This window comes from Lissotriton helveticus, chromosome 1_1 (genome assembly GCF_964261635.1).
Source record: "Lissotriton helveticus chromosome 1_1, aLisHel1.1, whole genome shotgun sequence".
Taxonomy (NCBI): Eukaryota; Metazoa; Chordata; class Amphibia; order Caudata; family Salamandridae; genus Lissotriton; species Lissotriton helveticus.
Window position 1 is genome coordinate 1935843607 of NC_136057.1, and position 15321 is coordinate 1935858927.

Genomic DNA, 15321 nt, shown 5'->3' on the forward strand with positions numbered 1-15321 from the left:
ATTTGGAGCAAATATACTGGCATCTGACCAATAATATATTGTATACATAAAACTGTCAGCTAGCCAGAGATATTTCCTCAAGCCTTATGAAGCATACTCGACTTTCTTTGGAAATCAAGGACCTGCCTGCAAATGAAAAACTGGTCTGGCAACACTGATCAACCAAACCAGACCACCTTCCAAGTAGATAAACGCTTTTGGGTGAGGCACAGAGAACAGAAAATGGGAAACTGCTTGAGGACATAAGGCTGGGCCAGACCCTATACTCTTAAATGAGCTGTGTGACAGAGATGCTGCGGATTCCTTCTAAGGCGCCAAAAATCCAGATGATTGTTATAGATGTGAATATTAGCTCCTGAAAGGCTACGTAGACGATGATGTAAACTCATAAACCATTAAATGAAAATGCTGTCAGGCTCTCTAACCCCTCCTTCATGCTGATATGAGATATTAACAGAATATACATATTTAGTTCAGTAATATTTCTCTATTGCAAGTAAAAGTGAGCAGTAGAAATAGAAAGCTTGTGGAAAGGTTAATATAGAAAAAAGGGATATGAAAAACAGTAAATAGGACAAAGTGATATAAATGTGACTTTAGAAATAGATGAAAGAGAGAGGGCGAAAGAAAGGGGTAGTGTGCTGGGGAGCATACATTTAGGAATAGCAAAAGATAATGAGTTTGAGGAAATTAGAGACAAGAAATAGATGTAATAGTGATATAAAGAACAGAGGGAGTGTTGCAAAGGATTAATAGGAAAAGTGATGGAAGATAAACAGACGAGAGGGTGCAGGGAAAAGTGCAAAGGAGTGAGTGGCAGAAAGAGGGATCTAACAAGAAAGACAGGAAGAGGATTTGTGAAGAGGCTGATAGCCGGAGTGGGATGTCAGGACTGCAGTACGCCTTTGCCCTTGATGAATGAAGCTTACTTACTTGAGTTTTACATTTAAAATATACATTTATTTTCTCTTATTGATTTTGAATAAATTCTCCTGACGGAGACAAGGAAGTGGATCTATTATTCTGCAAGTAGATGGTATAAATAAGACCTAGATCAAGGGCAAGTTCTAATCTCCAAGCGCTACTCAGGTCCACCAACAGCAGGCAACAGAAACTGCAAATGTCACACAATTAACATCACGTTGACTCGTGGCAACACTGTCAAACACACACATGAAGCTACACACCCATTCGTCGCACATGCAACCATACACACACATTGCTGCATGTTAACTCTCACACATACACATACAGCAAACACCAGCAATCTCATGCCCACCTGTCATTAAACTATCAATCACACACACATGGTCACACGTCCATTCATTAGACACCTGTCCCTCACACACAGTCACATATTCACTCTCAGACATACAGATTTCCATATAGGGTGACCTAAAGTCGTCTATGGAGGCATGGTACTTTCAGATGGATACATTTTAGGGAAGTGAGTGTAACTCGATTCGTATGTTAGTTATTCCTGTCACTTTTTCTGAAGGAATCCATACTTTTTTGCACACTGTAAACCATTTATTTTAACATACCGAACTTGTCTTTCCTTAATGTACGAGGCCCATAATTTCCCACCCATACACTTTGTATTAGTCAGCGACTGCCAGGCAGGGTGTCCCCTCGTGCGATGCGCTCGCCGCAGGCCTTGCAGACGGAGATCCAAAAGTCTTTAAAGTCTGGGTAATAAAAAAAGGTCAACACTTAAAGGAAAACCATAAAAGCACGCATGTCAGAGCATAAAAATAGAAATTTGGGAAACGAGAGCAGGTCATGGGATGAACAGGAGCGAAATGCAGCTGGAGGAGAGCAAGGGAAGGAGGGACGAAAGGAGGAGGAGAGGGTGAACGGAGAAGGAGGAGAGGGTGAAAGGAGGAGGGGAAGAGAGGGTGGAAGGAGGAGTGGAAGAGAGGGTGAAAGGAAGAAGGAAGGTGGGACGAAAGGAAGAGGGGAGGAGAGGACGAAAGGAAGAGGGGAGGGACGAAAGGAGGAGAGGGCCAAAGGAAGAGAGAAGGAGCGGGCAAAAGGAGGAGGGAAAGTGGGCGAAAGGAGGGGAGGAGAGGGCGCAAGAAAGAGGGTGAAAGGAGGAGGGGAAGAGGGCGAAAGGAAGAGGGGCGGGGAGGGACGAAAGGAGGAGGAGAGGGCAAAAGGAAGAGGGTAAATGAGGACGAAAGGAAGAGGGAAAGAGGGCGAAAGGAGGAGGGTGAAAGGAGGAGGGGAGGAGAGGGCAAAAGGAGGAGGGTAGGAGAGGAAGAGGGAAGGAGAGGAAAAGAGAAGAGGGCGAAAGGAGGGGGGAGGGTGAGAGGAAGCGAGAGGAGAGGAGAAGAAGGGACACAGCGTCCAGCAGCGGGGTGTGTTTAGTCCGAGCAGAGAAGACCCTGGATTGTCCCGAAGCTTATTCTCCGCTTCCACAACCAGCCTGAAGAGTTTGCTGGGTACAGTTGGCGGTTTGATGTGGCACCGTCAGGGAGAAGCTGGCACTGGCGGGCAGTGTGGAAAGAGTGGGGCTGGCAGGCAGAGGCACTCTGAGGAAGGAGAGCCGCAGAGGGAGAAGCCCGCAGCGCTTCGTTTGTGAAATAACAAGTGCTGGGGACTAAAGCGCTGCTCAGACACCTGTGTTTGGCGCTATAAAATGTCAGCCTGTCGAATACCAAGGGTGCGGAGCCTTAAATCCACCGCTGCCCTCTTTAATTCGCTGCCAGTCACTCCCTGCCCCCTTATCTCAGTTTTACCGGTTCCTGCTTTCTCCGTTTATGGCAGGGTTTCCGTCTTTCTCTTCCCCCGTCTTTCTGTTTTGTGTTCGTTTCCTTCTCTTGCTCTCGGAAAAAGTCTAATGAGGAGAATTAATTGTTGGTGCCCACACAGGCTCAAATTAAGCACTAGAAGCATGTACCAGTGAACAGTGCTTTAAGTGGCACCAGCAGACAGTGTAAGAAGCATCTACTAGTGAACAAGCGCATAACTACCGAGCCGGGGGGGGGGGGAAGGCTTCCTCCGTTGGCGGGGGGGGGGGGGACAGCGGGAGGGGGGTCGGGAAGGCTTCCTCCGTTGGCGGTGGAGAGGGGGGGGGCGGGAGCGGGATGTAAACAAAAGCAGACAGAAAAAATACATGAAGAGCGAAAACGTGCGGGAGCGGGATGTAAATTCCTCCATTACCTTCTTCATGTTCTGTGCCATGTCATCGTATCTCTCGGCCTGTTCTGCCAGTTGGCTTTCTGCACCAGCTCGTTTTTATCCATGACTGCACATTGTTGGTGCCCACACAGGCTCAAATTAAGCACTAGAAGCATGTACCAGTGATCAGTGCTTTAAGTGGCACCAGCAGACAGTGTAAGAAGCATCTACTAGTGAACAAGCGCATAACTACCGAGCCGGGGGGGGTGGGGGGGAGGCTTCCTCCGTTGGCGGTGGGGGGGGGCGGACAGCGGGAGGGGGGTCGGGAAGGCTTCCTCCGTTGGCGGTGGAGAGGGGGGGGGTGGGAGCGGGATGTAAACAAAAGCAGACAGAAAAAATACATGAAGAGCGAAAACGTGCGGGAGCGGGATGTAAATTCCTCCGTTACCTTCTTCATGTTCTGTGCCATGTCATCGTATCTCTCGGCCTGTTCTGCCAGTTTGGCTTTCTGCACCAGCTCGTTTTTAGCCATGACTGCCCTAGCTAAGTAAGACAAGCACTCACCTGGGCTCGTGGTCGGCATGAAATGACACAAAAACAACCCCCCCCCCCAAAAAAACGAAACTCCGCCCACCGCCGCGATGACGTCATCACAGAGGCGGAGAGGGAAAAAATCACGGGAACGCCCCCGAATCTGGTCCGGCCTTGACGGACAGATCCGGCTCCCAATGGCTAGCCTCCATTTATGGAGCTAGCCAATGGGAGGAGGGCGCGAGGAGGGGGCGGATACCCGACTCCACAGAGGAAAACATTAGATTTTGCTGGCGCATGCGTACTTCGTACGCATTGCCGAGGCAAAACCTAAAAAGTAACAAAACGCGGAAGGCAGAAAGGTTTCAGAATGGTAGTGTTGTGACAGGAGCACTGAACACTCACACCACCCCACTAGACTGCAAGATGTGCACATTCCATTCCACAACAAACAGAAGTTTGGCAGAACCAGCCATGACCCAGCAGTTACACTTCACAGGCATTCGGTAGTGTGGGCACAAGAGAACTCAACTGATTTCAAATGACTCACTTTAATGATAAAGTCCTGGTCAGGTAAAAAAACAAAAGATTAAATCAATTGTCACAGTCATCGTCACTGGGAAAGCAGGGATTTAAGTGCAGACTCTGCCAGGAGTCTTCCCTAGCTGCAGTGGACCCAGAGAAATCCCTCCCTCGGTTTAGAATCTCAATACAGTCTGCATTGCAGACGCTTGCACCTTTAATGAGAGCTTTTCCCATTTTAAACAAACACTAATGCCATGCTTGACACCCAAACAAAAGTGCTATTCCAGCCAGCTAGTCTTTTGATAAAAAGTCAGAAGACTGTTGTTTTAGTAAACTCCACTGCATCGAACCTACTTAGCCAAACAAGCACCTACATACAAAACCATTTGCTATGACACAATATGTAACTTCTCTTCAAATCCACAAAAACGTGGGAACAATACCCTCAAAATTTAGACCGAGTACCACACTTCCTTAAATTCTGGACAGATTAAGATCACTCCTGACGGAGACTTTTATATCTGCAATTAAAAACAACTATAGGAGGTCTCCTTGGAAATAGAGATACCCAAAGATAGGAGCAGGAGACTTCCCTGAATGAAAGGACATTCTATCTCCTGGAGACCTTGAATGTAGGAACATTCTGAGATTTGTGCAGGAGACACACTCAGCCTAGGATGCAAGGATATCCTGTGACGTATGTGACATAAGGGCATGAGACCTCACTGGATGCAAGGACATCGAGACTGCTGCAGGTGACTTCGCCTGGATTGAAGATGAAATTGTTTGCAAAAATGAAGAACATATAAATACGTGACAGACAAGGATAAGGTGTGTCTTACCTTCCATAGAAGGAGCCTGGTCTTGGGCTGCATACAACATCTCCTTGAAAGCCTGAAAAAATAAAAATAAATAGATGAAAATCAAAGGAACAGAAATTCTGAGCCCCTAAAATAGCACAAAATTAACAAAGGGGATACAAGCTCACAATCACCAAGAAGCTCTGGCGAAGCCAATAGGTCGCGCATATGAAAGAGCTATTGGCTTTGCCTATATGTTTTAGCCAATCAGAGTTGACTGTCGTTCAGCATGGCTAAAAGTTAATGGCATAAATGAGAGTTGCATGGAATGGAGTGCCATAAAGTAGAGTGTCGTGCAGTGGAGTAGTGTCGTACAGTGGCATAGAGTGTTATAGAGTGGAGAACAGCATTCTACAGTGGAGTGGCATAGAGTGGAGTAGAGTGCCATAGAGTCAAGCATCAAAGTGGTGTGTCGTAGAGTAGCCTGGGGTAAAGTGGAGTAGAGTAGATTGGCACAGACTGTAGTGATGTAGAGTGCATTGGTTTTGAGTAAAGTGGTGTACAGTGCATTGGCGTACAGTGCAGTGACGTAGAGTGGCAGAGAAGGTGTGTGGCACAGTGTAGATCGCAGTGGTGTAGAGTGGAGTGGCACAGGATGGAATGGAGTGGTGCAGGATAGAGTGCAGAGGTGTCAAGTGGAGTGCAGAGGCATAGAGCGGAGTGTAGATTAGAGCGGCGAAGAATGCAGTGGCGTAGAGTAGAGTCGAGTGGCTTAGACTTCAGTGGTGCAGAGTAGAGCGCAGTGGCATAGAGTGCAGTGGTGTAGAGTAGTGTAGAGTTCAGTGGCGGAGAGTGTAGTCTTGCAAAGTAGAGTGTAATGCAGTGCAGCGCCATTGAATGCAGTGGCACAGAGTGTTGCAGAGTAAATCCTGTAGAGAGCAGTGGCATACAGAGCAGTGGTGCAGAGTAGAATAGAATGGCGTAGAGTGCAGTTATGTACAGCAAAATGGTGTAGAGTGGCAGAGCGAGCAGTTGCGTAAAGCGTTGCCAATTAGAGTACATTGGTGTAGAGTACATAGGTGTAGAGTGTATTGGTGTAGAGTGCATTGGTGTAGAGTTCAGTTGTTTAGAGTGGTCCGAGGTAGAGCGGCGCGGGGTAGAGACATGTGGCATAGAGTAGATTGTTTCAGAGTAGAGTGAAGTAGCATAGAATAGAGTGGTGCAGAGTGGAGTGGCATAAAGTAGTGGCGTAGAGTGCACTGGCATAGAGTGGAGCAGAGTGGAAAGGCCTAGACTGGAGTGGTGTAGAGTGCAGTGGTGCATAGTAGAGTAACGTGTTTTGGCCTAGTGTAGAGTGGTGCAGAGTAGTGAGGTGTAGTGTGAAGGGGCATAGAGTGCAGTGGCACAGAGTAGAGAGTAACAGAGTTCAGTGGCGGAGACTGCAGTGTTGCAGAGTAGAGTGGGGTAAAGTGCGGTGGCCTAGGGTGGTGCAGATTAAACTGGTGCAGATTACAGTGGTGCCAAGTACAAAAGAGTGGCGTAGAGTTCTGTGATGTAGAGTGCAGTGTTGCAGAGTAGAGTGTTGTAGAGTGGTGCAGACTGCATTGGTGTAGAGTGCAGTGGCATAGAGCAGACTGGTGCGGAGTAAAGTGACAGAGCAGTGGCGTAGTGTACAGTGATACAGAATACAATAGAGTGGCATAGAGTGCAGTGGAGTAGTGTATTGGGTTTGATCAAAGTGGTATAGAGTGCAGTGGCGTAGAGTGGAGTGCTGCAGGGTAGACTGCAGTAGTGTGGAGTGGCGTGGAATAGTGTAGAGTGGATTGTTTCACAATAGAGTGAAATGGCGTAAGGTGCAAAGGCAGAGTAGAGTGACAGAGTGCAGTGTCAGAGTGCTGTGGTCAGAGGAGATTAGAGAGGCTTAGAGTGGGTTGGTGTAGAGTGGAGCTATGCAGAGGAGAGTAGCAAGGAGTGTAGTGGTGTATCATTCATTAGCGTAGAGTGCAGTAGCGTAGAGTGGCGTGGAGTGGTGCATGGTAGAGTGCAGTGGCGCAGAGTGGAGTGATGCAGCATAGAGTGATGTAGAGTTCAATGGTACAGAGTTAAGTGTTGCAGAGTAGAATGCAGTGGTGTTTAGTGACGTAGAGTGCATTGGCGTAGAGTTCAGTGGTGCAGAGTAGAGTGGCGTGGCGTAAAGAGCAGTGGTGTAGAGTACAGTGGTGCAGAGTAGAACAGTGGTATGAAGTGCAGTGATGTAGATTACAATGATGTAGAGTGCAGTGACATAGAGTGCAGTGGCAAAGAGTGTGGCAGAGTAGAGTATAGTGGTGGGGAGTACAGTGGTGTAGAGTATATTGGCATATAGTACAGTGGCGTAGAGTACATTCGTTTTGAATAAGTGGTGTATAGAGTGCGTTGGCATAGAGTGATGTGGCGTAGATTAGGGTGGTACAGAGTAGCGTGGCACAGAATATAATGGTGCAACATAGATTGCAGTGGCATAGAGAGGAGTGGCGCAGTGTAGATCGTTATCAGGGTAGAGTGAAGTGGCACAGAATGGATTGGTGCACGGTACAGTGGAGTGGTGGAGGGCAGAGTGCCGTGACGCAGAGTGGCATAGAGTGGATTGGTATAGAGTGGAGCGATACAGAGTAGAGTGCAGTGTTGTAGAGTGGAGTGGCATAGGGTGTAGTGACGCAGACTGGAATGGTGTACAGTGTAGTGGCGAAAGAGTGCAGAGGTACGTACTAAAGTGGAGTAGATTACATTGGCATGGAGTGGAGCGGAGTAGAGTGGCATAGCATAGAGTGCAGAGTGTAGTGACAGTGTGGAGTGGCATAGAGAGGAATAGCGTAATATTGAGAGATCCAGAGTGGCGTGAAGCAGAGTAGCTTAGAGCGCGGTAGGGTAAAGTGGAGAATGCATGGTGTGCTAGCGCACTGCCATTACGGACAACGCATCTTCATATTTTTGCACAGACATACAGTTTTACTGACAAACAATAGTTTTTGGAAATGCCTTCACCTAGTGTATTGGTTTGTTTTGATCGTATTAAAATATTTGTTTCCACCTCACTTCAAAATTACCAGAATTACCCCCAGGACCCAGCATTATTGTCAAACAAATCATCTCATTTTGAAGTCAGAGCAAGACAAGTAAACACCAAGCTCCCTCACTTGGAAGACTGAGCCTGAACATTTGACCTCAGTCTGTGAATGCACAATAAATGTGACAAGATAAGAACAAGATTTAAATGTCTGTTTACAGAAAGTGAGCACTTGGAAGGATACAGTAAATACGGTAAGGGCCACAGGTGGGGAAAACTCAAGCTGGACAGCCTGAAACAAATAAAGCAAACCCATAGAAAGCAAGAGCTAATGGTAAGAAATGGGCGGAATGTATTCTCAGGGAAGCTTTCTGAATGTCCCCAAGATGTTGTTAGCAAATCAAAAACCAGAAACAAAGCCCACCATCGGCAAAAAGAAAAACAAAACAGAATGTACACTAGCAGCTAACAATCAACAACAGAACCACAATTCAACCATCAAGTGATGGAAGAAAAATAAGAGAACACAGACCAGTGCCTACTGATTGTCAAACAACTATAGAACCCCAAGAATTACAGGGATGAAAGAAAACACATGAATTCTTACAGAAAGGGACACAACCACAGAATCACAAGCAGCACAGAAAAAATAGGGGTAGCAGAAGTTGATTTACCCCTTAACTTGAGACCACAAATAGCACAGCAGAAATAGAACAGACTGAACACAAATTCGTATGGACCAGAACACACTACTACATGCGCATAATCAGGACTCAGACAATAAGAGAACAGACAAAGTGACTAGAACAAACCATGGATGAGGGTACAAGAGAAGAATCAGAACAGATACAAACCGTCATCTACCACACACATCCTCAACCAAACATCCAAACAAGGAAAACAGAACATATCCAAACTCAGGCCATAACACACAACCTGGACACACCTTCAACTGGGCAACAATAGAAGAAAACAAACAACAGCTCCCAATAACTATACAATAAACTGGACCCACTGTTAGAAGGAGCAAATTAAAGCAAAGAATGCTAGCTCATACTGTAAAAACACAATCACAGACCAGCTCATACTTACCATACTTAAGAACTCAAAGTCCACCATTGACTAAGCTATCACTAAACTGACTGTTCAGATTGTAAACTGAATATAAACAACCCTAAATCTACATTCTGCACACACAATCAACAAAACATCTCACACAGTAGATCTGAAATATCAAACCTGGTGTGCACCCAGACATCATACCAGAACCATTACCAGCTCTCAGGGACCCCTGACTGCATCTTCAAAGAGCACATCTACTTAATAGACTAACAAAGTTTACAGGTGGCATGTATACTGGACCTCACAAACACAGCAGCCAGTATCTTCAAACCACTTACCACACAGACATTACAGGTGTTAGTGATCAAACAGACCGAACTGTGCCGCCAAAGAGACAGACCATTAAAAAGGGGACACAATATGAGGCTGCCAGGCCAGAGTACAGGAATAACCAATACTCATTATCCTAGCCAAATACAACGGACAAGGAACAACCTAAACCAGAAGACCAACAACTACACAACAACATCATACTGACAGACGCTTGCACTTGGATACACATGCTCATATGTACTAGAAAATAAGCGAAATATTGATTTAAAACAAAACATTCTTTATCAGTGTGATTACATTGGCAATATATCTAGTGTTACCCAACACTTGCCTCCCGGCTTCCTAGGCCACATTCCTTTTGCGGCTTAAAAAGGACATGCCCTGCTGCAAATTAACCAACAGCTTCTGATGGACCACACCTCCAGTTCTGTAGAACTGGGACATCTTCTCTGTTGTTTTTGGATTACAAGTCATACCTTTCCTATTACAAACCCTATGGCAAACAATATTTATGGTGAGTAAATAGAAATGCATGGTTTAGTTAATGATTTTTCATTTATTCATATGGTTTGCAGCTTTCATTTTTTTAATAAGTACTGCTGATGTTGACTTTTATAGTGCATACAGTGTACTACGTGATGCTGTAATAACTGTATGGATGGATGTCATGATGAATGATTATACTAAAATAATAAAGAGCTATTAAAAAAGCCCTATGGTAAACAATTCGCGCTACTTGGCTGCACTCTGTTCTATATGTGGATCATGCCCTATGTAGGATTCCACTTGTAAAATGTTTGATAATGTTGTTGCAGGGTTCCTTTGGTGATCAGCTACTTTAGCAAACACCTCTGTGTGCCTTCTAGTCTTCACATTTTTTTGAAGATTTTTTAAGCTTATTTTTCAAACCCTCACATCTTCACGACAGCTTTGATTCCATACTTTGTTGTATACAACTAGGACTACCTTTGTTTTATATCAGTTCTGCTAATTAGTACTGGTGCCTACAGCTGCTTGCTAGCAGACCAGTATTCTGTCACAAGATGCAGCGACCTGTTATCTTGTTCCTGATCAGATGTTTAATTCAGTGTCAAGTATTCCTTGAATTTTATTATTTCTTTGGGCAGCTTGGTGATTGGATGTCCCTCAGGTGACCCATCGTGTTGCTGGTAACAGCAGTAGCTAGGTGATCTTATAAAATTGACTGCTGAGGCCTCCAGGTCTTTCCACTTGCTTTGTTAAAATTACACGGATAAGTGGAACTTCTTCCTCACTTGTGCCAGGTTGGGGAGCACGTTTTTGTTGCCTGTAAGCGGAAATTTCTATATTTTGATATTATGCTGACTTTGGTCCAAAGTAGCACATGCGCCAAAGATCGCAATTTTGTGAAACTGAACAATGCACTTGAAATTTGGAGATTTCCAAAAATACAAACAGTCATGGGTCAAGTTCAGCCATGGCAGGGTATTACAGATGGAGCACAGCCTTTTCGTTTTGAAGATCAAGTGGGACACATCTGAACAATATAAATGTAAGATGGACACAGTGACTTTGCCTTGATCCTGCTCCTTGCTGTACAATGGCACCCACCAGACAGCCGCACTCAAAGAGCATGAACTTTAAAATAGCGGAGACCAGTGGAAAGGCTGAAGGAGGGTGGGCCTGGGGAGCTCAAGTAAAAGGGAAAAAAGAATCAAACAACTCAGATCAAAGCACAGAGCACCCTGGGATTAAGCAGCACTTACACACAAACAGTAAAAGGCGAGAAGCTAGAGGAGGGAATGGTGGGGGCATATGCATGATAGTGAAATGATAAGGGTAAAGGGAGTAAGTGATGCTGGAAGGCAAATATCCCAAAAATCAATATGCTCTTAAATCACTAAACAGAAGTTTCACAATCCTCTTCGAAGGATCAATTGTGGCTTACTGGCTACTGAAATTAAAGTATCAAAAGGCCCTTTCACTGGCAAAACAATTAAGCCATCCCTGCCCCTGAAACTAATTATAACCTACACCATCTCTCCTGGTGCTCGTCTAAGGCCAGTTTTTTAAAACCTTGCAACTGTAGGAATAGCTGCACTGGCTGCTGTCCAAGGCCTGCGCATGTAAAATCTGGGTGGACACTGTCCCCAACCTGCTGTGGTGCATCTCAGCATGTGAGATCTGTGCGACAGGCAGCCCTTTTGGCTCAGCCTGTATGACCTCTGTAACAAAAGGGTAAACCCTACTGTGTATAGTTCAGTTCATAAAGCTTTATTCGGAACATAGAAAACATATCCATAAAAGCACACACAGTTATAAATACAGAACATTTGATCAATTATAAAAACAGGAACACATGATACATAATTATCCAGAAGGGGATGGAATAAATAATTAAAATAATTAAAAACACATACTTTTCCTAGCACCAATCGCCTTAAGCAGGAAAGTAGCCGTAAAAAAGCAGATGTCCGGGTGGTGCAAATTAAAAAGCAGTTTCATAGAGTCTTTGATTGTTCTTACTCCAAATCTTTTCAACATAGGCTTTAAGAAATTTTTCCGCAGTTCACCATACAGTTGACACGATAAGAGAAAGTGCATAGTGCTTTGCTCAGTATTATTATCACAAGCACAAGGTCCGGATGGGCGCATTTTTACATTAGGACACGCTACCAGATTATGTACTGTTCCCATCCTCATCCTGGTCAGCACAAACTGGTGCGAAACTCTTGTCACATGTGTTAAGTACGGATGGAGTCCAATAAAGTCATTCAGACTGTTATACAACATACAGGTAGAGAGATTCGATTCCTCCAAAGCACGCCTCTGCACAATAATTCAAAAAGGTGACTTTCAAATTGGACTTGGAAATTTCAGAGGCCCAGTATCGATCATTAAACACATTAAACCCAAAAACCTTCTGGAAGCTATCAATCGTATATTTGATCCAAGGGATCTTTAGATGCTGATCCAAAGTAAGGCAATCATTAATGATGGCTCTGTTCAGGGAGGTACCATCATTCAGCCATACCGAGCGCCACAATAATAGGGGTCTTAACATGATCATATCGTTGAAAAATTGGATCCCCATTTCCTTATGTACCAAGTTATTGGAGGTAGATTTGGGTAAGCACAGGAGCCTTTTCAGAAAATTATTCTCCTCTATCTGCAGACTCCCGGCTGGTGACACACCCCATACTCCGGCCCCATAGAGGGCCGCAGAAAGACATCTAGATTGGAAAATATTTAGCATGTCTTTAATACGCCTATTCCCCAACTTCTTGGCAAATACAAATACCCCATTGGCACTCCTCGTCATCTTCGATTTAACAGCTTTATGTTCTATATCCCAATTACCGTTTTTGGAGAATGTGATCCCCAAATAGCAAAAGTTATCAACTTTTTGGACCGGTTCACCTTCTATGGAATAATGGGAATTAAGTTTCGGTTTAGATCGTCCTGTCCCACACTCCATAACATAGGTTTTTGTCCGATTGATCACCAGCTTCCTACTTTTGATGAACTGTACAAACCTGTCCATCAAACGTTGGAGACCTAACGGGGTCCTGGACAGCAGCACGGCGTCATCCGCATAGAGTAACACCGGGATGTTAAGATTGTTAGCTCTCGGGACGTCCGCCGCAACTGTTTGTAGAACAGAATCCACCTCATTAATAAAGAGTGTGAAAACACACCCCTGCCTTATTCCCCTTCCGATCCTGAACTTACTCGTACACTCCCCATTAGTTCCATACCTAACACTGGTACACAATTTTTCATACAGGCGGGCCAAGAAGTAAACTATGCCTTCGGGGGCTCCCATTTCAATTAATTTGGCCCAAAGTATGGCGTGATCTACCATATCGAAAGGGCTGCTAAGGTCAGCGAAACATAAATAAATAGACCCTTTTTTGGCCTGGGTATATTTCCCTACCAAAAGTTCTAAATTCAAGCATTGCTCGATGGTGCCACGACCCTTCCTAAACCCAAACTGACTGTCGGTTAAGATCCCATTGGTCTCTGCCCATTCCTCTAATCTAACTAAAAGGACCTCGGCTCATGACTTTTACCGATGAATCCAATAAGGATATCGGCCGGTAATTTTTTGCGTCACCCCGGTCACCTTTTTTAAAAATGGGAACAATAATTGATTCAGCCCATGTTGACGGTATCTTACAACTAACTGCTGTATTAAAATTTTTTACCAACAGTGGGCCCCATATCTCCGGGGCTGTCTTGTACACATCTATAGGCACCCCATCCGGTCCCTGGGCCTTCCCTCCCTTACTGGCTCTAATACTATCCATAACCTCAGATATCGTGATATTTAAGGCAACAATAGGCCAACTATCTCCAGAGGGGATCGGTCCATTACCAGAGTAAAAAATAATGGAAAAATGTTGTATCCATGATTCCTTGCTCACGTTAGACGTTAGCTCCGGTACCTTCTCGTCCTTAAGAAATGGACAATTCACAGTGGCCCAAAACAGTGTACAATTCTTCAATTCTGCTGCTTGGCTAAGATTATCCCACGCTTCCTGCTGGAGTTCGGCCTTTCTGCGCTTAAGGGTCATCTTGTAATCCAGCCTAAGTTGGGTCACCAGACTCTTGTCTCTCGGTTTGACTGCTAAGGCCTCTTTGAGGTCTTTCCGGGCGGTAGAACAGGCATGGTCAAACCACCCCATTTTATGTCTACAATTGTGCCCAGCTACTCTAGTGAACTTCTTATTGATAATTGCATTAATTCTGCCAAAGTGATCAATACTGTCGGCCATGTTTTCTTCCTGTTCGAGGATCGCCGTGATTTCTATCATACTGCTGTTAATGATAGAGTCAGATGTTATTTCGGCTTTATCCCCTTTCCACCTCATCCTAAAACCATTGGGTCTGTGAGGTTCAATATTAACAACAGTACCCGAATCGGAAACGGGGACAGGTTTCCAGATCATGGCTTCAATAGTTAAGCAGTTATGGTCACTTAGCATAACATCCACCACCTTTGGTTCTGAGCACAAGGGGGTTAGGTTAGAGGACATGCACATAAAATCAATGACAGTATTAGCCCCCCCTCCCTTTGAAAGTCGGTAGACTTTCTCCTAAGTCATTCTTTCCATTTTCCAAAATTTCCATATCATAATCTATCAGAAAACTATTCAGAGTTTCTCCATACAGATTATGAGGAAAATGAACATCGGCATCCCCTAAACGATCGTAGACACCACATAACTTCTGAGATGATAAGGGGCAAACTGAAATATTAAAATCCCCCACAAAGATAAATTCATAAACACCATTAAAATTATTCATAATACAACTTAGCGCATTTTCTAAGTCGTTAATTACTGTGTGCTTAGTGCCATCAAATATATTATTATAAAAAGTTATCAAAAGGATATTTCTACCCGCTTCTTGTGCTAGCCATAGAATTTGGGAATGAGCCCCCACTAATACATGCTTTTTCACCAGAATTGGTAACTTGACTGAAATCAAAACCAACAACCCCCCTTTTGCTCTACCAGAGGGTGATGCCAAGGCAGGAAGTTCATACGATACAAATCCATCAATACCCTAGAAATTTTTGCACCATGTTTCCTGCAAGCAAATAATATCAAATAAACCAATAAATTCTTTCCATCCTAAGATATCTTCCTTGGCCGTCAAGCCTGCAAAATTCCATCTGGCGATATAGCAAAATTCACTATTCCTACAATGGCTAACATTTGGCGGGCCATCACTCAATATGGACAGGTTCTCATCTAAATTAGAAAGCTCAATGTTAAATCTAAAATTCTCATCATTTCCTTCAGTAGACGTACAATTAATAAGTACATTACTAACCGATTCATTTTCAACGTAGTTGGCTCTCCACTACAATTTTTGTTAACATCCCTCCCGATTCCAGGACCCATCTGATGTCAA

The 15321-nt window shown here is 44.5% G+C and overlaps 1 protein-coding gene across 1 annotated transcript in view; it reads right to left on the reverse strand.

Moving 5' to 3' along the window:
* Positions 1 to 15321, reverse strand: part of XPR1 (xenotropic and polytropic retrovirus receptor 1) — a 577436-nt gene that overhangs the window by 531882 nt on the left and 30233 nt on the right. The window contains exon 2 of the mRNA XM_078643514.1: positions 5022 to 5073. Within this exon, the coding sequence (XP_078499640.1) occupies positions 5022 to 5073 (52 nt within the window). The remainder of the gene's footprint in view (positions 1 to 5021; positions 5074 to 15321) is intronic.